Source organism: Sceloporus occidentalis, unplaced genomic scaffold (genome assembly GCF_023333645.1).
Source record: "Sceloporus occidentalis isolate IW3139 unplaced genomic scaffold, rSceOcc1.0.p SCAF_46, whole genome shotgun sequence".
NCBI classification, from domain to species: domain Eukaryota; kingdom Metazoa; phylum Chordata; class Lepidosauria; order Squamata; family Phrynosomatidae; genus Sceloporus; species Sceloporus occidentalis.
Window position 1 is genome coordinate 6,184,736 of NW_028317026.1, and position 25,606 is coordinate 6,210,341.

The 25,606-nt window shown below is 42.6% G+C and overlaps 1 protein-coding gene across 2 annotated transcripts in view; it reads right to left on the reverse strand.

Moving 5' to 3' along the window:
* Window positions 1-22,967, reverse strand: part of LOC149289377 (short transient receptor potential channel 3-like) — a 55,224-nt gene extending 32,257 nt beyond the window's left edge. For both annotated transcript variants that reach the window (XM_089490692.1, XM_089490691.1), the window contains exon 1: window positions 22,209-22,967. In XM_089490692.1, the coding sequence (XP_089346818.1) occupies window positions 22,209-22,958 (750 nt within the window). In that variant the 5' untranslated portion in view covers window positions 22,959-22,967. The remainder of the gene's footprint in view (window positions 1-22,208) is intronic.
* Window positions 22,968-25,606: the final 2,639 nt, after the last annotated feature.

The window sequence follows — 25,606 nt, forward strand, 5'->3', positions numbered from 1 at the left end:
ACACTATACATACACCTACTAACACTGTAGAAATGTTGCTGCCACCCTTCTACTGGAGGGTCATGTAATACATGTAATATGACCCCACTGAGAGTATTGGCTACCGGGCAGCCAAGTGTGGGGCACCCACGGCACCTTCCTCAGCGCTCCCCTGTGGGTAAGCACGGTACGAGAACAGGGAGTAGATTGGGGCTTCTTAAATAATAGATATAGGGCACTGGAAATACACATTGGTCCACACCTATGGAAAATGTGTATATATTCACAAAACCCAGAAATATTTACCAAATGCAGTTTAAAAAAAATTAACTAATCACTCAAATCCCTTTGAAATTTAATCTTAACTATAAACTAATTTGGACGTGCAGTCGATTTATTAAGTGGCTATATTATATTCTATAGGTTTTCCCGTTGCATGCCTTTCTTTTGTTTTGGTCTTTAAGATATGATTTGTGCTAATGTGCCTCAGACGTCATTTATGGATGCTTTAAAAGTTAATTCAATTATAATTAATCTTGATTTATATTTGAATACATCCTTTAGCTAGGCTTTTATCTTTATTTTATTATGTCAAATGAGCTGTAGGTAATTTCAGATTAACTGCAATAACTCTAACTGCGCAGCAGTTTTTAAGCTATTCACATTCCATACTATATCCATATATTCAACCAAAAGCTATATTTTTTATAAAGAGCAGTGAACATCACTTAAACTACATTGATAACGTAGTGATAAAAGCTGGATGAATTGTCTTGTTTTATAAGCTAATGTATAATGTGTCTAACATAACTCGCCATTTAATATGTCTCCTTTTAGAATTATCACACAATACATCTAGTCTTAATGGACATGCATGGAGCCACGGGGAATGGAAACATGGCTCAAATTCAGGTTTTTTCTTATATCTAATTTTCAGTCTGCATATCAATTCATCTCATGCCCCATTATAATGCTGATTATGTCATAAATATCCTCATATACAGTACTAAGGCTTCATAATTATTAAATGTACCTATTTAAGGATTTGTTATTAAGCATCGTTTTCCCATCTTTCCTGTTGTTAACCATAGCTGGTCTTCGTCCCCTTACTGTATCCGAATGGAAGTGGGCCATAATCTGCCTCTATATTGCGATACTATATATTTTGTTAATCAGAAGCTATATTTTTTATAGTAAGCCACAAAAATCAGTAGAACCACAATTTTAACATAGTGATAAAAGCTGGATGAATTGGTTCCTTGTATAAGCTAATGTAAAATGTGTCTCACATAGTTCACTATTTAATATGCCTTGTTCTGCAATCATCACTCAAGGTATCTCATCTTAATGGACATGCCTAGAGCCACAGGGAATGGAAATAGAGCTCAAATTCAGAGATTTTTTATTTCTAATTATTAGGCTGCATATCTGTTCATGGTATGCCTACTTATAATATTGGTTTTTGAAATCCCTCTTTGGTGCCTTGGGGTGGCAGATGATGTGCTATCACCATATACAGTACTAAAGCTTCATATTTATTAAATTTATCTGACGATTTCATATTAAGTGTGGCTGTTTCTCTACTTTTTGGTCTCATACCCTTACTGTCCTCCTATTTTTCATTACTTCCTTAGATATTTTAAATTCATATGAATGAGTAATTCTTCACTTTCTTTTTTCACTTGAGATGACCAAAACCCTTGACGGGTCAAACTTGGCTCATGCATATACTGTACCGACAAGGCAAAGCCTGAAGGTTTGGTCCATCCTGGGTCAGCTTGGGCTGGCTCACCCACTTCTGTTTTCTACAATAGAGTTCATGGTATACATCAAAATTAATTTTCACATTTATTTAATTATAAAAAAATAAGAGGCTTCAGTAAACTAAACACAATGAGTGTCTTTTTATTTTGGTGGGAATGGAGCGCGTCTCTCAGCAACCGCTGGAGTAAATCAATGATATCATGAAAATAATGGGATGGGTGGTACCCAAATATAGCTCCATTTTGATGCACATTAAATATCTAAGTTATTAAGACTGCATGAATAATATACAAAAGATAAGATGTGATATGGTAAAGTGCAATGATTTTCATAGTCCCATTCTACACGGATTAAAGTGTTTCACCCTCCCCCGCCAGACAATCAAATTTTTTGCATACTTTTTTGTTATTTCACCTAAACCGCCTCATCACTCTATCCCAATCATACTTAACATATAATTTTAAAATAACACATTATTAATAAGATTATCACATTTATTAACATATCAGACTTTACACCTTGCTCCTTCACACCTATCACACCTTACTCCCTTACTACCTTTCCTAAACTGGGTGTAGTTTAACTTGTCCAGAAAAAATAATATATAGGTTTTCTAGTTACAGTATAAGCTGTTTATAGCTATAGCAAAACTGCCAGAATTGGCCCTGCACCCCACAGTGAAAAATGTGTAATGATGATGATGATGATAAAACACACAATTACCACATATCACTGCTTAGGAGGAAGGTACAGGATTACATCCTGGGGAACTCTCTGGATTTCATAGGAGGCTCCAGAAATATGTTTAGTTATGCCCACTCCACCGCTTGTTCATGTCTACTTGGTACCAAAGCAACCCAAGCTCAAAAGAGAGTTCATTTAAGTGAACAAGTCCAAGGTGGGTCAGAAGTTACATTTGAATAATGAGGGACACATTTTTAGCCAATTGCAATTTCCTATCCACCGTCCACAGTCCAAAAGAAACATTTCATTTTCAGTTACAGGGAGCTGGAACATTTTCTTGTTAAACAGTACTAAAAACCCAACTTAAATTAGTATTTTGTCAGTATGTAAATGCTGTAAGCTGCCTATTGTAACATGATTGCTGGAGGTGATACTGTGTACCTACAATTATCTTGATTTTTGCTAACATAAAAAACACAGCGGCTCATAAAACACTTTGAAATCACGATGCTTCTTTTTATCCGAGTCATTGGGCATTACAGTTGCGATTCTACATGCCATTGCTGTCTTGGATACAAAGAAATCCTAGCTGCATTTGCTGAAGAAATTATAGACGATATGTGTGTGTCAGTCAAGCACATATTTTTGGCTTCCTACCAACCCTTTCTCCTTTCATTCGTACTTTTTCCTTTTGTGTTTTGCACACATCTGGTGCTGAATTCTTCCTGCCATGTACATCATTAACCTGTTCATCTTGCATCTATCCCTTGCCTTGAGCCAAAGCCAATCTGCCAAACTCCCCTACCCCATCTGTTTCATCAAACTGGCTTCTGTTTCCCTGCCGTGGACAGTATGTGTATGTTTGACAGCACCTATGTGCAATATAAAATGTATTTTAAGACACACACTGTCACACTAGACTATACTTGACTTCAGGGGCGTAACTAGACGCCTCAGGGCCCGGGTGCGAGAATCTGTTAATTTTGCCACAAAATCTTTTGTCTTACCTTCAATAGACCTGCTTAACTAAATAGCCTTAAACTTTACCAAGGACTTCAATGCTGACATGTTACGAACCATAATATATAAACCACACAGCTACTCCTGCACTACTTACACTATTAAGGGGGCTGAAATATCACTTACAAGTCTCATCACGACAAATGCACCTCTACCTGTTTCCACATACACATCACCCCGATTTAATACCACCAATCCCACTGTTCAAATAAGTTTACAATGTGTAATATGGTAAAAAAATATGTAGAAAATTGTGGGGGTTTTTTTGGTAAAGTTTACGAATGCAGTGTTTGTTGTATATGCAATAGGCGTATTATGTATAATTTACTGTGCAATGCTCTCCTCCTATACCCTCCCTGTCAACTTTCTCAGTCTCTATCTAAATATCCTTAGCCCTGTGTTTGTTTATATCGGTTATATGGAAAGGTGGCTGCAAGTTGCCCCATTAGCTGTAATCAGCATTTCCTGAGGCAACAGCACACTTTGATGTCGTTAGGATTTTTCCTTTTATCTAATCGGTGGTTAAGTGGTTTGACTAATTTCATGCTACAACTTGTGATATGATTGTGATGCATTTTGGCTTTATTTTACCCAAATACAGTGCACCTCCTTTACGTCACTCAACCTTCCACCCTTGTCCTACGAACTGTTAGCTACATTATATAGTTTCAGACTTATTAAAGTCTGAAGTGACACGCTACAATACAAATCCAAAGCATCTACTATATAATAAAACCATTTTTTATTGGTAAAAATATACCAGTAAAATAGTGATAAATTGTGATAAATGCATCACAATTTTATAGCAAGACAGGAGGCTTCATATTTTGCATAACCTTCTTTACTGATTACCTCCAGCAGCAAAGGAGTTAACAACAAACAATAAAAACAACCAATCAGAAACAAGTAAAGTCTATATCAATCTCAGCAAACTGCAGCTCCTCCTCTTTCTTTGCTGCTTGCCTCCAAAGGTGAGAACTTTCCATGTTATGATATTATTAATATCTTCCAGATTGAGAATATTGTTTTCTTTTGTGTTTTTACCCTTATTTCTGACCTAAATATATTTCTCTGTTTTATTCCTTCATATTCATTCCATTATTTTGTCTCATTTGCCTATACTTTTTCTGTACCGTACTCCTTACCGTTATCTGTCTCCTCCGTGGTCCCACCTCGTCGGCCCACGTGGTTTGCTGCCTTCCTCTCTCCTCCCTCTTTCCGTCCGGCGGTGAGTTTCTTCCTTTCCCATCGCGTGGGCAGTGCTCTGCCCTGGTAGTTACTCCTGTCTAGCTCGGTGCCGCGCGGGTTTTTCTAAGCCGCGCCGGCACCGTTACTTCCTCGACCGTCGCGCGTCGCGGCTGTTTGTTCAGCCGCCCCGTGGTCGATTGGTTCTCCGCGGCGTGGTGCCGGCTCCGGACCGCGGTCGGCGGTATCCCTTGTTGCCGCACATCGTGCGTTTGTTCCCGCCACCGCGCCGCGTGTCTGGGCCTTATTCTAGCGCCGTTTTCTTTGGCCCTCGCCCCACGTGGTCATTTGGTGGGGCTGTTGCTTAATTTAATTTTTTTTTTTTTGTTTTCTTTTGCGTCTAGCAGGTTTTTGATTTTCCTTTAGGCTTTTTTATTGTCTGTATTTATTGTTCTATCCTCTACATGTCTGCTTTTTCATGGATATAGGTGAACCCTATACCCCTGTATGTGTCTAGGCTTCGGCCTAGCTTGCACCACGTTGCCATTGAGTGATTCTCTCTGTTTATCTGCAGCCATTTATTACTGCCCTTACTGAAATGTTGCGGGGGTGAACCCCCCTTTTTTGTCTGCCATGTGCTTTTTCTCCTGGGTGAACCCCACACACGCTTCAGGGGTGAACCCCCAAGATTCATCTATTAACCATGTGTTTTCTGTTTGTGTTTTGTTCTACCACAGTGACACATTAAATACATACACTATGTCTGAGGAATCCAACACACAGGTTCCTGCCGCCTTTCAGGCCTGGCTTCACTCTGCCTTGGCTGCCTCTCTGCCAGCCGCTTTGGCCGAAGTTCAATCTTCACGCCCGGATCACCTACTTGCCTCCCCCACTCGGGGCGATGGTTCTGAGGCGGACCCAGAGGGCTCGCGCAAAAGGGCCTGGAATGACATTCCTCCCACTGCAGACAAGGGCAAGGCCCCTTTGAAGAAGGTCAGGAGCGTAGCTCTTCCTTCCTACCAGGAGCCCGATGCCTCGCCATTCCATGACCTGGCCGCGGAATATGAGACCCTTGATGAATACCATGCGGGTTCCTCGGGCCTCGCCTCCCCTCCTACTGCTGATCCAGACGAGGTTCCCGTTCCGGAACGCGCCGGTCCCTCTACTGCTGTTCAGGATCAACCCTTCAACATCACGGTCTAGGCTGGATTGCCCTTATTTGATCCTCAGCGAAGTGGACCCCTTCTTCACACATTGCTGAGTTCCTCAAGTATTGGCTCCTCTGTCTGCTCGAGAAAGAGGTTCGTCAGAGGCTCCGGTCTGAGTGCCCGCGCCCGACCATCCTGGCCAAAGTGTCTAACACACCTGAATTTGACCAGACATTTGTGACCTTCCTGACCAGGAACGGCAAAGACCCCCGCAAGGGGATTGAGTTGGTCCTGCGTACATCAAGCTCCTGGATGTAGCGGGTCCGCTCACCCAAGTTTTCCAAATTGCCGATGAGGCGTTGATTGATGGATCGCCGCTCGATCCTGGCCTGGTCCGCGACTGGATCCAACGCGCTGTTTGCCTGTTGGGGAACGCCAACTGCGCCATCTCGACTGAACGTCGAAGAGCGGCCCTTTTTAAGATGGATGCAGTTAGCAGAGTTAGCAGAGCTGGCTCCCAAGGAGTTGGGTCCCGACGCCAACGGCCTGTTGTTTGGCGAACGTTTCCTCAAGGACCTGAACCAACACGTGAACGCGTTTATGTCTCTCAACAAGGCGCAGGTGTCCATGCTGCGAATTTTTCGGTCTGGGAATCGTTTTTCCCCCAAGGCTGATCGGCAGAGGGGTCGTGCCGCCAGCAGAGCAGCCTCATTCGGCGCAAGACCCCGTTTCCAGACGGAGGCTTCCACCTCGTACCGCACGCAATACCGCTACCCGGACACCCGTAGTGCCTACAGAGGACGAGGCTACACGCCCTTCCGCGGGAGATCATCAGCTGCTAAGCTTTGTTCCCTTCCTCCCTCATATACCTGTCGCGGGCCGTCTGGCTCATTTCTCTCATGTGTGGTCTTCCCTCACCTCGGATCCTTGGGTCCTTCAGACCGTGGCGGGTTTTCGTCTCGAGTTCCTTTTGGCTCCTTTTCAGTCCTCCCCTCCATCTTTCCCCAGGCTTTCTCGCGACACGGCGGCGCTAGTGCACGCAGAGCTTGCTTCCCTGCGCGCCAAGGGGGCGATAGAACGGGTCGCAGGGCCCCCATGCTTCCTCAGCAACGTCTTTCTTGTGCGCAAGAAGTCAGGCGAGTTCCGCCCTGTCATCAACCTGCGCTCCCTCAACTCGCACATAGTGTACAGGCATTTCAAGATGGAGGGCATCCATCTGTTGCGCGACATCCTCAGGGAAAACGATTGGTTTACCCGCCTCGACCTAAAGGATGCTTACCTTACAGTGCCCATTCATGTAGACGACCGGAGATTCCTCCAGTTCCGTTGGTCGGGCCAGCTTTGGCAGTTCACGTGCCTCCCCTTCGGCCTGAGTTCCGTGCCCTGGTGTTTTACCAAACTCCTCAAGCCGGTCATGGAGTCCCTCCGTGCCCGCGGCGTTCGCTCCATCATCTATCTCGACGACGTTCTCCTTATGGCTCGCGATGTGGATACTCTTTGGGTATGTCATCAACCAGGCGAAATCTGTCTTAGTCCCCACTCAGACCATTCAGTTCCTCGGCTTCACCGTGGTCTCGGTGGCGACGGTGCTCAGACTTCCTCCTTCCAAGGTCGTCTCCATCAAGAAGGAGATTCGGCGGCTACTCAGGTGCTCCCTTGTGTCCCTCCGGGACCTGGCCAGGTTTGCTTTCCGCGTCCATTCAGGCCGTCTTCCCAGGACCATTGCACTACAGGGCCCTTCAACGTCTAAAGACACGGCCTTCGGGAATCCCTTTCCTACGACCGTGTGATTCCTCTGTAGGACGAGGCCCGCTTGAAGCTTCCTTGGTGGTTGACTCACATGGACGCCTGGAACAGCAGGGCCATTTTCGGGTCGTCCCCAGACTTCGTCCTCGATTCAGACGCCAGCCTGGGTGGCTGGGGGGCGGCTTGCGGCAACTCGGCTACCGGGGGTTTCTGGACCCCCGAGGAGCGAGACTTGCACATCAACTGCCTGGAGTTGCTGGCCGGGACTTTCGCGGTGCGCAGTTTCACGAAGAATGTTACCCACTGTCCGCATGGACAACGTGTCCGCGGTGCGTTATATCAACCACCTTGGGGGTCCCAGGTCCAAGCTCCTTACGGAGCTTACCAAGGACCTTTACCAATACTGCCTGGACAACCACTTGTCCATAAGGGTGGAATACCTTCCCGGCAAGGACAACCAGGTGGCGGACTGGTTCTCCCGGCACTGGAGGGATGCGAGCGACTGGCGTCTCCTTCCCAGCGTGTTTCACTCCCTTCACCTCTCTCGCGGTCCTCTCCACTTAGACCTTTTTGCGTCCCGGGCCAACAGGCAGACCGACGCTTTCTTCAGCTGGCTGCCGGATCCTCTCTCCCTAGCAGTGGACGCGTTTCTCCAGCCCTGGCCTCCCCGGGGAGCTTACGCTTTTCCCCCATTTGCCATGATCCTTCGGACTCTCCACGCTCTCCGCCGGCAGGGGGTGGCGATTGTTTTGGTGACTCCGCTTTGGAGGTCTCAACCTTGGTTTCCCCTCTTGTTGGAGATGTCTTGCGAGGATCCTCTGATTCTTTCGTGCTCTTGGGACCTGCTTCTGGATCCCGAGGGGAACCCTCATCCCCTCGTCCTTCAGGACCGGTTGCTTCTCGTGGCCTGGACTGTTTCAGGGGTTCGCTGGTGTGTGGCGCAGCACCACGATCCCTTTACGGCACCTATAGTTGCGGTGTTACATTTCTTTGCCCATCTGTTCTCTCAGGGCAAGTCTTATCGCATTTATATCAACTTATTTCGCTCGGCCATCTCTGCGGCTCATGTTCCGTTGCACGGTCTCCGGGTTGGCAAGGACCCGTCGGTTTGCCGTCTCCTTCGCGGCATTCGCGTTTCGCGCCCTCCATCTGCTCGGTACTCCACCTTTTGGGACGTCTCGCGGGTTCTCGACTTTCTGGAGGGCTGGCCGGATAATGACCGCCTGTCCTTCAGACAACTCTCCGCTAAAACGACGCTTCTCTTATGTCTCGTGTCTTTCCGGCGGGTGTCGGACATCCGCGCTTTTGACGTTAATTTGTTTTCTTTTTCCCCGGAGGGCGTCCTGGTTTCGGTCCGGCGCCCGACCAAGTCTCGTTCTTTTTCGGTCTCGTACCCGTACTTTCCGGATCGTCCGCGTCTTTGTGTCACTAACTGTGTCCAGTCCTATCTTGCCGTCTCTCTTCCGTTTCGTTTCTCTTCTTGCGGTCCTCTGTTCACCTCCTACGTTCGCCCTTTTAAGCCGGTTTCTTCACCTACTCTTGCTAGGTGGATCCGGTGGATCCTTAGTCTCGCCCGAATCGACGGGGCTTTTGGGGCGCATTCAGTCCGGGGCGCAGCAGCCTCGGCTGCTTTCTCCGCGGGCTCTTCCCTGTCGGACATTTTGGCGGCGGCGGACTGGTCTCGGGAATCTACGTTCCGAACCTTTTACTTTCGCCCCGCTGCGCATGCCGCTTTTTCTCTTCTTTTGGGGCGTTAAAAATGCAAAATATGAAGCCTCCTGTCTTGCTATAAAATTAGGGATTAACCTAGCCTTGGTGTAGAGTTAATCTAAATTTTATTAAAGACAGGAGGCGAGTATTCCCCCCCCCTTTACTTGCTCTGCCCTGCCCTTATAGCTCTGTTATTGGTATTTATTGTGTGTGTGTTTCACGTGTATATTTTTCTTATCTCGTTTTGTGGGGGCTGTGTCCATATTTTTATGTGGTTGCACTTGTGTCTGTATTTTTACATGCGCTGCTATTCAGTTCGCTTGGTGCTCTCATTCTGCACTTCTCCTTTCAGGACGTCCTTCTGCGACTTAGTTTGCTGACTGCAGGATGCTGAGGATTTTCCTTCCTTTTCCGATGGTTCCGGTTCCATTCTCGTTCTGTTCCTGTTCGGCATTTTCGCAAAGAAAGAGGAGGAGCTGCAGTTTGCTGAGATTGATATAGACTTTACTTGTTTCTGATTGGTTGTTATTGTTTGTTGTTAACTCCTTTGCTGCTGGAGGTAATCAGTAAAGAAGGTTATGCAAAATACTCGCCTCCTGTCTTTAATAAAATTTAGATTAACTCTACACCAAGGCTAGGTTAATCCCTAATTATATCACAAGGTAAAAAGGGCCTCTGTGTGCTGTGTGCGTGCTTTATTATGCTGCGTCTCAGTTTGACCATGAGAGCCCAAACCCCTTAAATCAGGCATGTCCAAACTTTTTTCGAAGAGTGCCAGATTTGATGAAGTGAACATGTGCGAGGGCCAACCATTTTGCCTGACATTCTTTGAACCATTAAAATTAAATGCAAATTAACTATTTTATGCAAAGTTTATTGAAAACGGCATACTTTTCATTTTGGGACTTGGATGACAAATCTAAACAGGTGTTAAATCACTCTGCCTTTAATATCAAAAAACAAATCTCTATTTGGGCAACTTATCTGTGAGGCCTTATCAGTCCGGAACGCGGGCTGCAATTGGCCCTTGGGCCGGACTTTGGACATGCCTGCCTTAAATAGTGGTGCATGTGAGTGTGCTACGTGTTGCTGAGTAAGGATGAGTGTAAGTGTGGCTCAGTATGGCTGAGTGTGATGTGTGTGAGCTTGGCTCAGTGTGGTGCGAGGGTGGCATGCAAGCTGAATGAAAACTAGATCAAAGGACTGGAGAGCATCATCTGACAATTCTTTATTGGCCATTAACAGATAAGAGACAATGCATAGTATACATAGAACACTAACCACCATTACATACAGGTATGGTGTATAGAATATATAAATGTAAAATGTGGGATTTTGGAAACAAAGTGTCTCTTTAATTACTGTATATACTGTTTAATGATGAGCTTACTTTACTATTCTATCTGAAAATGAACCAATTTAAATATTCTTACTAACAGGGCCAGGATTGCTTTAGTTTTCTTTCTTCACACTAGTGAAAATCATGCTACAACATGTAATTCTAATTAAAGGCTGTGTCTACAGATCACACCAGCAGGTATTTATACTTTATATCCAGCTGCTCATTAGAAAGGCTCATAAAGTGCTGCCTATTCTATAGTATTTAACGGATCAAGTTAAATATAATTTGCAGGTCCGCTCTAAGTCCATGAGACACCCTATACGAAATCTCAATACATACCCTGTGTACATAATGCATGGATGTGAACAAATACATGTATGGACACACTCATGTATGTGTCCATGCATAAAACTGGCACACCATACTGACTGCCAGCCACATTCGATGCTGGTTTGCACAGGAGTTCAAATAAAAAGACCTGCATGTGCATGCACAGAAAGAGCTCCCATTGACATCAATGTGAGAACTTTCCTGCCACTCAATGGCTGCTTCAAGTAGCCAACCGTGACATGAAAAAACGAGACCAGGGGTTTGGTGTCTTGCAGGTTCTCCTAAGAATAAATGAATGATCATTTTTTGTTTACTTGCAACATGTTAATGCTTATTAAAGTACTTATAAGGTACTCTAAAATCTTCATTGGTGGGGCTGTATGGGATACAGAAATGTCCCTTGAAGTTCCCTCATTTTAATATGTGTTTCTCACTGTGTTGTAGTTTTGGTGTTTTGATTTGAGAAAAAAAATGGAGAATAATAAACTTTTTTATACTTTGTACTTTGGTTAAGTTATTGGCTCCAGGGTTCTTACATTTGCAGATATGGCAGAAGGAAGCACAGTTTAAAAGTGACTTTAGATAAAACGTCAATTCCTGGATCCTTAAATCCTAGTGATAATGCCAGGACCAAAGGTAAATTTTACCCAAATTCAGTACAAAAGAGATGCTATGAAATCTGGAACACATAATTTATTTCTGTTCTATGATGCCAAGAGTCATTGGCTCAAAAAACAATTTCATTGTGGACCCAACACTGAGAAGAATCCAGATTGAGCAGGCACAATTATATGCTAATTGAATTTGTTCAGTTTACAACAATTTTGACTGGGAATATATTTAAGCTCAAATTATAACTGAAATAATGTAAATTAAATCTTTAGTATTATTAAGACCACATGACAAATGTTGTAATGCTATTAAAATAATTTGAAGCAAACCTTATAATCTGACAGAGGATTATACTAAATTATTATTATTATGGATTTGTTTATATAGCTCTCTTATAATATGCAGTGCTGCACAATAAGACACAACGACAATAATATATGATAAATAAGTTCCTCTTCATTGTATAATGTAGGCAGGCTATAATGCAATGTCATGACTCCTCCATTCATAGTGCCATGACGTCCACATGTGGTTCTGTCACCATTTTATATACCAACAGATGATTGTAGTATGTGGTAATCATTTTCTTATTTAGTATTTTATGACAAACTTTCAAGAGTTCAAAAACTGAACGCAACATTAAAATACCCAAAGGGAACTTTAGCCCTTTCTGCCCATCACTCCCCTTTCTAATTAACCCCTTTATATCGCTTTCTAATTACCCCCTTTATAACGCCCCTCTTTGTTCTCTTTATCTCAACACCCTTTTTAATCTCTTCTCCCCTTTCTATGTATCTCTCAATTTTATCTCCTTTCTCTTTACATCACCCTTTCTATCTTTATCCCTACCCTTTCTCTTTATCTTTATATCTCCTCTTCTCTCTTTCATCTTTCTCTTTATCTCTCCCCTTTCTCTTTTATGTCCCCCCTTTTCTTTGATCTCATATTTCCTATTTCTCTTTGTCATCCTATTTCACGTTATCTCTCCTCTTATATGACTTTATGTCACGAACCGAGGACACAGGTTGATAAGGAGCCCAGGTGCAGGGGATACGAGGGGCTCTGTCTGTACCCCACGATGATTTATGGTCTGGGGTTGTTACAGACAGGCGCAGGAATAAACCACAGACAACAGCTCTGGATCAAGAGTTGTATTGAATGAGGTGGTACAACAATATATATAAAGAGTCACGCGACTTGGCAGGAAGCCCACTTGCGGGGCACACGGCAGATAAGCCCACTTGCGGGGCACACGGCAGATAAGCCCACTTGCGGGGCACACGGCAGATAAGCCCTCTTGCGGGGCACACGGCAGATAAGCCCTCTTGCGGGGCACACGGCAGATAAGCCCACTTGCGGGGCACACGGCAGATAAGCCCACTTGCGGGGCACACGGCAGATAAGCCCACTTGCGGGGCACACGGCAGATAAGCCCACTTGCGGGGCACACGGCAGATAAGCCCACTTGCGGGGCACACGGCAGATAAGCCCACTTGCGGGGCACATGACTTGAAGCCCTCTTCCGGGGCACACGGCAGATAAGCCCACTTGCGGGGCACACGGCAGATAAGCCCACTTGCGGGGCACACGGCAGATAAGCCCACTTGCGGGGCACACGGCAGATAAGCCCACTTGCGGGGCACACGGCAGGTAAGCCCACTTGCGGGGCACACGGCAGGTAAGCCCACTTGCGGGGCACACGGCAGGTAAGCCCACTTGCGGGGCACACGGCAGATAAGCCCACTTGCGGGGCACACGGCAGATAAGCCCACTTGCGGGGCACACGACTTGAAGCCCTCTTCCGGGGCACACGGCAGGTTGCCCACTTGCAGGGCACACGGCAGGTTGCCCACTTGCAGGGCACTCAACCAGGGTAGTCCGCTAGTGGGCAGTCATCCTGGGAGTCGCGATGCAGGGCACTCCTCTTGGGAGTCCACTTAGTGGGGCGCAGGCCGCAACTCAGGAACACGGCAGGTACTGGAACAAGGCAGGTACTGGAACAAGGCAGGTACTGGAACAAGGCACATGGCAGATAAGCCCACTTGCGGGGCACACGGCTTGTAGCCCTCTTCCAGGGCACACGGCAGGTTGCCCACTTGCAGGGCACACGGCAGGTTGCCCACTTGCAGGGCACTCAACCAGGGTAGTCCGCTAGTGGGCAGTCATCCTGGGAGTCGCGATGCAGGGCACTCCTATTGGGAGTCCACTTAGTGGGGCGCTGGCCGCAACTCAGGAACACGGCAGGTACTGGAACAAGGCAGGTACTGGAACAAGGCAGGTACTGGAACAAGGCAGGTACTGGAACAAGGCAGGTACTGGAACAAGGCAGGTACTGGAACAAGGCAGGAACTAAACAGGTAGTCCTTGAACAAGGCAGGTACAGGAACAAGGCAGGTACAGGAACAAGGCAGGTACAGGAACAAGGCAGGTACAGGAACAAGGCAGGTACAGGAACAAGGCAGGTACAGGAACAAGGCAGGTACAGGAACAAGGCAGGTACAGGAACAAGGCAGGTACAGGAACAAGGCAGGTACAGGAACAAGGCAGGTACAGGAACAAGGCAGGTACAGGAACAAATCAGGAACCAAACAGGTAGTCCTCCAACTTCAATGTCAAGGCCCAGACTGCAGGGCTGGGCAGGTTTATCAAGGCTGACTTGATCAGGTAAGCCACTGCAGCTGGACCTGATAATCAGTCTGAGATGTCCTGATTGGCTAGGGCGGCCACTAGTGGCAGGAAACGTGAAATGAAAATGGAAAGTTTGAACAAGTCCAGCTAGCGCATGGTGAAACGTGACACTTTATCTCTCTTCATTCTCTTTATCTCCCCCTTCTTGTCATCTCTCATGATCTAACTTTCTTTTTAATCTCATCTCTCCTTATCTTATATCTAGCTTAGCCTCATACCTACCCCATGCTTGCTAATTGACTTATCCCTCCAGGAACATTAACCCTGTTGCAAATCTTTGTGTCATCAGCAAAAAGACATACCTTACCATCAAGACCAAAGTACAGAGGTACTACACTGGTAACAAAACCTTGTTCCGAATATACTTCAATGACTACAACCCTCTGTTGTCTGTCACTCAGCATCTGCCTAATTGACTCAACAATATTAGGATCTAAACTCAGAGACTGCTTTTGTTTATTGATAAGTCTTCTATGTGGGACAGTGTCAAAAGCCTTACTTAAATATTCCCGAATATAGGCCGCACCCCCCCACTTTAATTCTTTAAAGTGGGGATGTGGCCTATAATCGGGGTTTAGCACAGGGATGCACAATATATATTTTTTATTCTTTTTCATTTAGCCCTGCTGTGGGCAGCAGGGTTCGGGTCCAGATCCTCCGCACCTGTGTGTTACCTGCTCTGAGTACCTGTAGCCTGACCCTTGCATTGTTACCCTTTTTCTGAACGTTAGCTGCCTGCCTCGACCTTTGACACGTGACCCGTTTCCGATTGATGCTTGCCTCGACCTTTGACCCATGACCCGTTTCCGTTTCCGATCGACAGCCGCCTGCCTTGACCTTTGGACCGTGACCCTGACTTCTCTCTTTGGATTTGCCCCTTTGTACTGTTGCCTGGACTTTCCTATCTGCTTCCTGCGCTCCACTCCGCAAGCAACCCTGACATCTAGCTGCTCTCCTATGGTGGCCTCCACCTCACTCACACTCTCAGACCTGATGACAGAAAGGGTGGCGGTTTAGGCTTCCTGCTTTCCTCAAATTGCACTTTTCAACCTTTTCCCTCCATCACTCTCTTTTTCCTCATTTGAGGTTCATGTTATCCTGCTATTCAATCCCATATCTTTACACAGTGTTGTTGTATATCCTTCCCGGCCCTGCCAATATCTTTCTTGACCACTACTTCTCATGGCTACCCCACTTCCTCTTTTCTGATGTTGCTTCTGTCATCCTTGGAGACTCCAAATTCCCAGTAGACACCCTTTGAGTCAAGTTGAAGCCTTCCATCTGTTTTTTTCTAGAGAGTGCGCTGCTCTCTGGTGAAACAACAAACAACCCCCTTCTCCATGCATTTAAAGTTGCATTTAAAACTCTCTTGAACTCTTTGACCACACGCTGCTAAAAGTAGATTAATCCCACATGATGGCCTTTTTACACAGTGTAGTTATGTATAACCTCCCCTTTACATTGATACAATCTGTCACACTGTGGTAACATATTTCAGATGCACAACTACAGATACACTGATTGCAGAGATAAGAATCAGTAGAAAAATAAGATGAATCAAAATCAAACTAACAGACCTTGACAGTTAAGGTTATATATTTTGTACTCAGATGATCGCCACCTTGTTTGAATACTTTACCCATTCTTCCTTGCAGACATTACTAATCTAAGTGAAGGAGCACTGCTTTACAGGGCGCTGTATTGTCTGGAATTTCAAACTGCCAATGTGCCAGATTATGCAGCTGACAGCTAAATGCCTGCTGTTATCAAAGTTGTTGTCAAAGCTGCAATTCAAGATAAAGAAAGATGGGGAAAGATCAAAGAAGCAGTATCATGTAAGCAGGGCTGTGTATCATGTCACTTGCTGCAGGCTATTCTTTTCTCCCTGTACTTTGCATTCGATATTTGAAATTGGCAGGGAGTAAGGAAGCAACGGCGTACTTTGGTACTATCAGCGCTACAGGGAGCAGGCAGGTATAATATCTGCTCAGTTATGGGAACCTTTGATTTGAAAAGTAGTCACACTCAGCCCAAGCAGTTTGATAGTATATCTGCAAAACATGTATAGACTAAGGACAACATTATCTACTATTCATTCATTTAATATTCATTTGACACATGAACGATGCTTATATATATATATATATATATATATATATATGTGTGTATATATATAAATATATATATATATATTCATAGATACATGCACACACATATCAGAAATGAGCAGCCATGCTCACATTGTTTTCAGGAACTGTATGATTATTCCTTCCCTATTATTATGTTACTGTCCCTCACGATATAACATCTCGACTTCTTTTCAATACATTGAAAAAACTGTACTGAATGCAAAACAAAACAAAAAAGATACAGGTAGTTTGAATAAAATAACTTGGTTAAAGCCATAATGGCGACAACTCCTATTTAAATACTTTCCGACTTGTTAATACATATGCCATTTTTTACATGAAATGGCATGTTTTATTTTCTCAATATTTATATATGTTTGTATTTGTATGTATTTCAATTTTAACAAAATTTGCAAATTTCGACAATTCATTTAAGAATCTCCAAAAATGAAGAGGGACTCCCAACTAAACAAATGAAAAAGCTCTGAATTTTTGCTGTTTCTTCCACTTTCACTCACATTCTCACTCTCTCCCACTCTGGCTCAATGTCTCCCTGCCTTCACCAGCCACTTCTGTGTCCTTGTCTCCTTCCCCTCAGCTCCGCTTCTTCTCTTGACACTTCATGTTCTTCTGTCTTCTTTCTTTCTCTGCTTTTTCTCATGTCTTTTTATTTCCACTTCTCTGTTAACCTGGCCTTCCGCAAAAGGGGAGAGCCCCTGGGCACACCCTTCCCCCCGACTGGAGGAATGGGGTGCGGAAGTGCACAGAATAATGCAGATAGATTCATGGAGAAAGAGAGGTGCAGAAACGCTTCTCTTTCTTCGTAAATCTGTCTTCATTATTTTGGTCTCCTGGTGCACTTTGGCGAAAGGGTGGAGCCTCCAGACACAACCACTCCATATATATGTTATCATTCAGTAATGCCATAGGTTGGCCTTTTTTTCCCTGTACCTTATTTATTATCATTCCTAGCCAGAATGTCTAGTTACCGGATATTCCTACAAAATATTATAGTTGTTCCTGACTAAGTGCAGAGGAATTGGTTAAATTCAGTTTTCCTGCTACATTTCCACAGCTGATGTTAAATCATCAGATTACAGCTGCTTCCAGCAAGCATTCAAAGATATGAAATACTTAGCCAGAGACAATTAAATATATTTCCCAGGGATGCAGTAATTACAGTTCTGCAAAACTAAAGATTTGTTCTAAACTACTACCATTGTTTCTAACATTCATATCCACACAGAATAATAACAAATAAACCAAAAACAAGAATTTCTACTGACCTCGGCTTACATGTTTTCTACTTACATGTTACCCATTCTGGACTGTCTGACGTTGCTGCCTTCTCCTACCTACTGACCTTGGCTTGCATGACTATGAATAATAATTTTTGGTTCCAGTCACTTGGCAACCCTGTCATACTTAAGACCAGATGGCCCCTCTAAGCTCAGGGGCTCAACTCTTCTTACCCGGGTGACGAGTGGCTACTTCTGGCTGAAGACCTTGCTAACCCAGCTGCTGGACTCCAAACCTGCTTAACATCAGTATCATTACAAATACACTTAAAACACATGGATTTGTAGATCACAGCACAAGACATGACAAACGGTAATACTGGAATAACAGTGTACATTAAAACTCTTTGAAGATGGAAGAATTTTCCCATCATTTAATAAAAGGAGATATTTGGAGTGTGCTGTACAGTTTTATCATACCCAAATGACGCTATAATAAACATTCTGACAAGTTAGGAGACAAGGTTTTGCCTCAGCAAATGTTTTATAAGCTGGCTTGATGCATTGAAAGTACACATCTTAAAGATGAAAGGGAACTGTACATCTTTAGAATTAAGGAAGCAATCCACAGCTGTAACAACTGCATAGGGCCCACTTATGACTGCTACAAGGCTGGATCACAGTAAAATTTTCCATGTGCAGAATGTAAAATTTCAGTAACAATGTTATGTTCTGTTCAGTCCACTTTTTATACACCTGTCTGCTGTGCAGTTCTTATGCCTAGGTTGAGCTGGGTAACTCCCACCAACATCACCATACTAAAATGCCCACTCACTCTAACACTGTACACTTATATATATATAAATACACACACTATCTCCCTCCTCTCCTTTGGACTGCTAACCGTAGGTTTACCCCTAACACAATATGCTGACATACACATGCAGACTTCAAATACTAACAAATACACATACTAATACTAACACCATACACTAACACATCCATATAGTAACACATACTTATGCTAACACACACACACTCTCTCCATCTCCTGTTATCCATGCAGTTCACACACTTCTCCCACCCTGTTTTTCCCTCTCCCTCACTCTTATCTCATCTGAAGCTTTGTCTTTCTTGCAGCTCATGCTCTCTGTGTGAGCTGTGTTTAACACTCCCCTGCCTACTTATGTTCTTGCACTTTGGAATATCATGGTGAATGGATCTCCATGCTTGAGGACTTCCCAGAGTAGACAACCTGGAGCTCCCCCTCTTTTTGGGAGTGGCAATATTAGGTACAGAGCTCGCCACACATAGGGTTAGGACTAGTCACACACAGGGAAAGGGCTAGATCCAGATAGTCTTAAGTGAGCAGACAGAAGGAAGGGAAGTGGGCAGGGAACTAGGCATGGCCAAACACCACTCCCCTGCCCAATGAAAGTGTATAAAGACGCCAAAGACTCCGGGTTAACCCCAGAGAATTCCTAGGTATATGGATATACCTATAGTATATGTTTGCAAAGAATTTAGTAACATTGCTGACATTTAGTGTAAAATTATATCTGCCTATAATACCAAAGATTTTATGGTACCATTGACAAGGCTCGGAAAATATAACCAATTACGCCATTTAGCTGATCTAACAAATTTGACAATGAATAACTATACCAATAAAGTTGTAACTAGAAAGGAATATAGTTCTTCTGCAATTTCTCCAAATCGAAGAAAATAGCTTAATTCACCATGGTGTCTGTTGTATTTTTAGGACAAAAAGTAAATAAACCAAATTTGACAGCTTGTGTTACATATTGTTTCATTGCATGACATTTTTCCATAGCTTGCTTATACGTTTGCAGAAATCTTAGCGTATCAAGAGAAAATGCTGTGGGATCTCGAGTATATCCTGAAAAAAAACAGCAATGTCAAATCCTTTTACTGATCCATTCCCTTTTGTTTATCAATCAGACAACCTACTGTACATGCATTCTCCTTGTTAGCCCAGTGTGTACAATTTTTCCCCACACAAAGTTCACTTAAAATTAAATTAAAAATGTCAGCACTCAAAACGTTATGCAACACGGTCCAGTCCTTATGTTACAATTTAAATTATGTTTTCTGTTCTCTAAGTATTGATTTTCGTGTGTATTATTTGATTGCAGAGGTTATATACTGACTGGTGCAAAGAACTAGAACGTTATCGTGTAAATTGATTCACTATAACAAAAATACATCTGACAGTCCATTATTTTGCAAAAATATAATTATTTTATTGCAATGTAACTCAATATACTGCCCACTAGGCTGTTAAAGGGATATTTCTTAATAAAATATTCATATCTGGTACACGATCAGCAGGTCTGACTTCTTTTAGCTCAACTGTGAGTGCTTAAAAAGATATATATTTTAAATATTTTCTTCAAAAAAAATTAGATTTCACTCCTTCACTTTCACTCTTCTTAATGAGTACTAGAGAACAAGGCAGGGGTAGGCAAAGTGTCCGTACCTGGAAACCATAACAAGGCTTGTAGAAGTTAGTATTGTTTATATGACATCCAATGACCTTCAGAAAGATTGTTGCTGCCTACCCCTATGATGTATACAGCTTTAGCACATATGTTAGACACCATATTGAAAGTGAAACTCTTAATCTGCTTCAGCTAATTTAGAACACTTGGGCTCTTAGGTGTTGGAAGCCTGGTGCAGTCAAACATATAGAAGGAAATGAATATTAACTACATAAACTACATTGTAAAAGATGTTGAGCTATTTTGGTACATTATTGCCATCATCAATTTTTATTTCCTAGTCCTTTTTATAATATAATTCAGCTAGCTACTGTGCTGTTCCTGAATGCCTAATGCAATAATGCTTAAATGGATTCTTGATGCAAGCTAGGGAAAAAAGTAATGAGAAATTAAACAGAACGTTGAGTGTTGTTGTTTTAAGTTAAAGTCTGAATAAGCAGCAGACCTGTGTGATAATTTATAAAAAAAAAAAAAGAGTTTTAATTTAACTGCACTTTTTTTGCTGCATTTTCAAGAGAACATCATGAAGGCATAAATATGCTAAGAAACTGGGCTGTTTCGAGATCTAGAGATCAATGATAGTATAGGAGTATTAAAATGGCATTTAACTTTTGGTTGTTCAGGTGGGATAACTTCGCTGGGGTGTGGGGTTAGAGGTGGGCATGGCTATAGTCAAGGTAAGGGACTAGACTATCCACCTATCCTACCAATACAGCTATATACTGAAGCAAATTGCTGTCATATGACTTTATACTATGGCACTCTGCTTTAAAACATTGTAAAGATGACACAAGGAGCTCTGACTGAGGTCTCTGCTGCAAAAGTACAGACCTTGATTTATTTCACAGCTGAGTGGGTCAGTCAAGGGGGACCCTCTTAATATACCTAGCCAAACCATGATTCTCAATGCCCCAAAAACAAAACTGTGGAGCTGCTCGACAAGACAAACCAGAAGTCTCACTAAAAACAGGAAACCTTGCTGGTTATTCTATTTTTCACCATTATACTCCAGAGAAGCTGGGGACACAAGGTGGATAAAATAGCATTAGCTACACAATTTCCTCTCCTGAAGTTAACATTTTGAGAATACTGCCAAGAATTAAATAACCTGGTTTCTACAACATGCTTGGGAAAGTAATTAAAGGAGAACTACAGTTTTTGTGGGAACGTTTTGTGCTTGCAACAGATGCTGAAGGTATGACAGCAGATTACAGGTCCTCTGGGGCAATATTTTACTCTGCTGGTGGAGGAGCCTGCTCTCCCCACTCCACTTCCCAGGTCCACTTGCTCCCCACCGCTTTATAATCCAATAGAGACTAACTAAATCAAATGTGTGGTTAGTCCCCACCTTCCCAAAGTAACTCCATCCTAATTGGAGTTGGATTGGTAAGGTCCATGGGAACCAGGCTAGGAAGTTCCAAGGTATGCTCACAGGAGCTGGGTCCTTGAAATGGTATCAGAAAGTATAAGAGGAAAATGTTTCCTGCACCTTACTCTAAAAACATTGATACAATTTCAAATATCTTGTTTTCTGTAACAAGAAACATACATTTATTCTATATTTAATTTAAAGCAATAACATTTACTGAAACATGAACAAATGCATGCGTAGTACTTATAAATAGTGTAATGTTTTTTTACAATGAGAACACTTTAATAAATTATCATATTAGTTGTTAATAAAAATAAATGTCTGTGTGAATTTGCATAATAGCCTATTGCTCCTGAATATTTTTCACAATAATATTAATTTTAAACTGAACTCTTAGCTGAGGAGGCATTAATCACATTATTACAGACTCTTTTTATTATGAGCAATGACCCAATAATCCAGGATAGGTGAAGCATTCCCCCAATGCTTTCTTCCCTAGCTGCTGGGTTTATGATTGAACCCACCAGCACCTTGTCAAGTCATATGTTCACCTTCATGCTAAAGAGTCCAGTGTAAGCAAAGAGAAGGGGCTTAGCAGCCCTACCGAGTGCTTTACATAAAAACATAGGGAGGCTGGAGGAACTTGACTTATTGGCCTTAATTAAAGTAATGTAAATTAAAGAGGGGCATGTGTTCCTTTAATGTGATTTTTTTTACTGAATAATGAGTATTACCTTACCTTGAATTCTTTTTCAATGTTAGCCAGCTTAGCAAGCTCATTGCTTAACTCTAATGCTGTGTGTACAGGATCTTCACTGGAAAGTGACAAGTAGGCTGGACTTGCCAATCCTTTGTAGGCATTTATCCTTGACCTTGAGTGGCTAAATGAGTCATGCTTCTGTTTTTCAGTGCAGTCGTTGCACTTGCAGAAATAATCATGGGGCCTTTCGATCTTGGCACCCTTTATTAACAGCATATGCACAACTTCGTATTTCTGACAATGAGCAGCAAGAATGATGGGGGTGATGTCTGGGGAAAACCTGGTGCCATCTTCATCATAAGAATAAAAGTCATCATCCTGAAGCTCCTGTTCACAGGGGCTAAGGGTGAGTCTTTTGCTAGCTGCAAAAGCTGAATGGTTCAATATGGCCTCTACTATCCTAACATATCCTTTGCTGATTGCAAGAAGCAGAGCATCTCCAATACGTGCCAAGTTCTCTTTCTTGAGCAAAAGCTCTGTCACTTCTAAATGTTCATTCCCCACTGCTAACTGGAGGGCATTTTGACCCATGTAGTCTACACAGTTTACATTCAAGGTCTTTGACTCCTCTAGCATCTTTCGGACCACAGGGATGTTTCCGTACTCAGCAGCATCCAGAAAACGCTCCTCCTCTGGAGTCAGGTTTGGACCTCTGTTGTTGAACATGAATGCTGGGCCTCGAACAGCCTGCCTTCTTCCCTTTTCTCTCATCATCGTAACACGTCTCATGGACGGGCTCCCTTCACCTGCTCTGAAGGAGAATGGAGAGAATATTAACCAGGTGGATATTACAGATCTATGCAGGGAAAAACATGTTATGCAATTACCCATAGAAATGATCTTTTCCTTTCCACCATGACAGAATCAACACGTAAACTCCGATGACCAGATATCCCTTTTAGAGGGATGATGCACAATTTTGTATCAAGCTCTGGTCACATTACTTAACTCAAACATGTTAGTTCTCAGCTTAGTATGAGCATATGTAAGAGAATATCTAAGATAATGTAATAATGGAAAAAGGAATTACTAGAGAGCATTGAGAAGATGCTCTATCTACCACCAATGTTGAGATGATCACATGAGAGGTATTCTGGTACCCTTATAAACCATATTAGAAAACAGAAGATCCTTTTATCAGAGTTCCAAGAATATATCTAGAGAACTGTATTTATCTTAGTGTCACTTGTTACCTGACATTAAAGGAGGATTATTTTCAACTTTTTCAGGCTCTAGGTTTGGGGATTAAAACAAGAGTCATGATAAGCATGCAATCCTAAATGTTAGAAATGTGCCAGAGCATGGATTATATGAGAGGCAGGGCAAGTACAATGGAAATTCAGTGTTTATAAATGACCATCCTTCTGTCAGACTCCTAATGTGATCTGCCATAAATTAAAGGAAATATTGATCAGAACAATACGAAGGATGTAAGGATCAATGTCTGTCCAAAGTTTACAAAAAAGGCATTCTTGGTAACGGTTCCTTAACCTGTATAAACTGATTACAAAACAAAACATGGTGTCATCTCGAGATACAAAACTGTAACAAATATTTAATGTCAATGTTTATCTATTACACTAAGAATGTGTGTTTTGGTATTAATCCTTTAAAATGCACTGGATTGAGTTGGATTTATATGAAAAATAAAGAAACAAAACTTTCTAAAAAGATACTGTTTTGTTCTGGGAAAGAAGTCTTGTAAAGTATTACTGTGCACAAATCACAGGAGAATTGCTGCCACATGTGTTTCTTTCCAACATGCTTAACATAAGAAGCAGCCAAATTCTTAGAAAGCTATGCAGTACGCAGAAAGGAGCTAGCATGATCAATCATCACAAAAGATTGGCCGTTTCCTAACCCAAAGAGGGAAGACTTCATAATACAATGTTCCAGTCTTTATCTAGGTGTAAATTTATGTTATTCTGCTATTAATATGACATTAAGTATCGGATCTGCCATTATTTTCATCAAAAGCAAATGTACACAATGTTTTAAAAAATATTGCAATTATAATCTTTTATTTTTATATTTACCAACACATTCCACAGGACTGTCTGTTAAATGACATTGCCTACAAATACGACATAAGGTCTTGGACACCAAATTCCTTTTGCTGAACACATTTTTTCTTTTAGCTGAATCTTTCTTTTCTGCAATATGATTTGGTAAAGCAGCTAATAGGAAATGTTTCCTTTTTGCAGTATTTTTTGCAGTATTGACCTTGGATGCAGTACCTTTAGAAGATATATGAACATGTGCTGCTTTATTGAAAATGATAAATGTATACTTTATATACTTGTGGAATTACCACTTACTTGCAACATCTTTTATTTGGTTCCATTATATCAACTATGATGACCACATCAGACAGTCAGGGCTTTTGTGGACAGGCGGACCGCTTTAGGGAGCCTGTAGTGGTAGCACATAAATTGAAAAAAGCATTTCTTTTTACAAACAGATGCTTCAGATGTAGGTCTTGGGGCTGTACACTCTCAGATTGCAGGTGAGGAGGGACACCCAGTGCTCTATCTGAGCCATAAGCTACTGCCCAGAGAGCAACACTATGGAAAAGGAGTTCTAGGCCATTAAGTGGGTGACTGAGACCTTAAAATGCTATCTTTTGGGTAGATCTTTGACCTTTATAACCAACCATGCTTCTCTAAAGTGGAAGGATAGTAATAAGGACAAAAATGTGAGGGTCACCTGTTGGTTCATTTCTTTACAGCCTTTCAGGTTCTCTGTATAGGGTCATAAAAGAAAGGTCTAAAGGCTGTAAGCCTTGTGCCCAGAGACCCTATAGAAATTACTGCGTGTAAACCTGTTTTTGATATTTTCTCTGTTTTTGTACTCCATCCGGAGTATCCATACTAGAGATGACAATTTCTGTTTAGAAGCCGTGCTAAAATATACAATATCTTATGTATAATAAGCACTATAAAACCTTATCTGGATGGCATCTCACATTATTCCTTCTATTATTATGCCTTCATGATGTTCTATGCCGTCAAACAAGGTTTTGGCACATTTTTCATGACAGCATTGAACGTCATGAAGGTTATATATACCCTTAGCCAAACTGATGATAAGGGTGATGTGAGTTGTGGCCCACAAAAGCATGTGCACAAGAAAAGTAAAAGGCTGGCATACTTGCGAAAATGTTTCTTATCTAACCTGTGTTTGTATAGTTTATTATCATTTAACCCTTTGTTTTCTGTGTGCCTACCTTGCCGTATTCTATGTGCTGCTGTATAGTGAAATGAGTGTGTCCCTGTAATGTTCCCTGTAGATTTTTTTAAAAAAACACACAAAAATCATATGCATGTAGGGTATTTCTGTACTCTAGAGATGTAGTTGAATACATTTGGTGGGTTTCT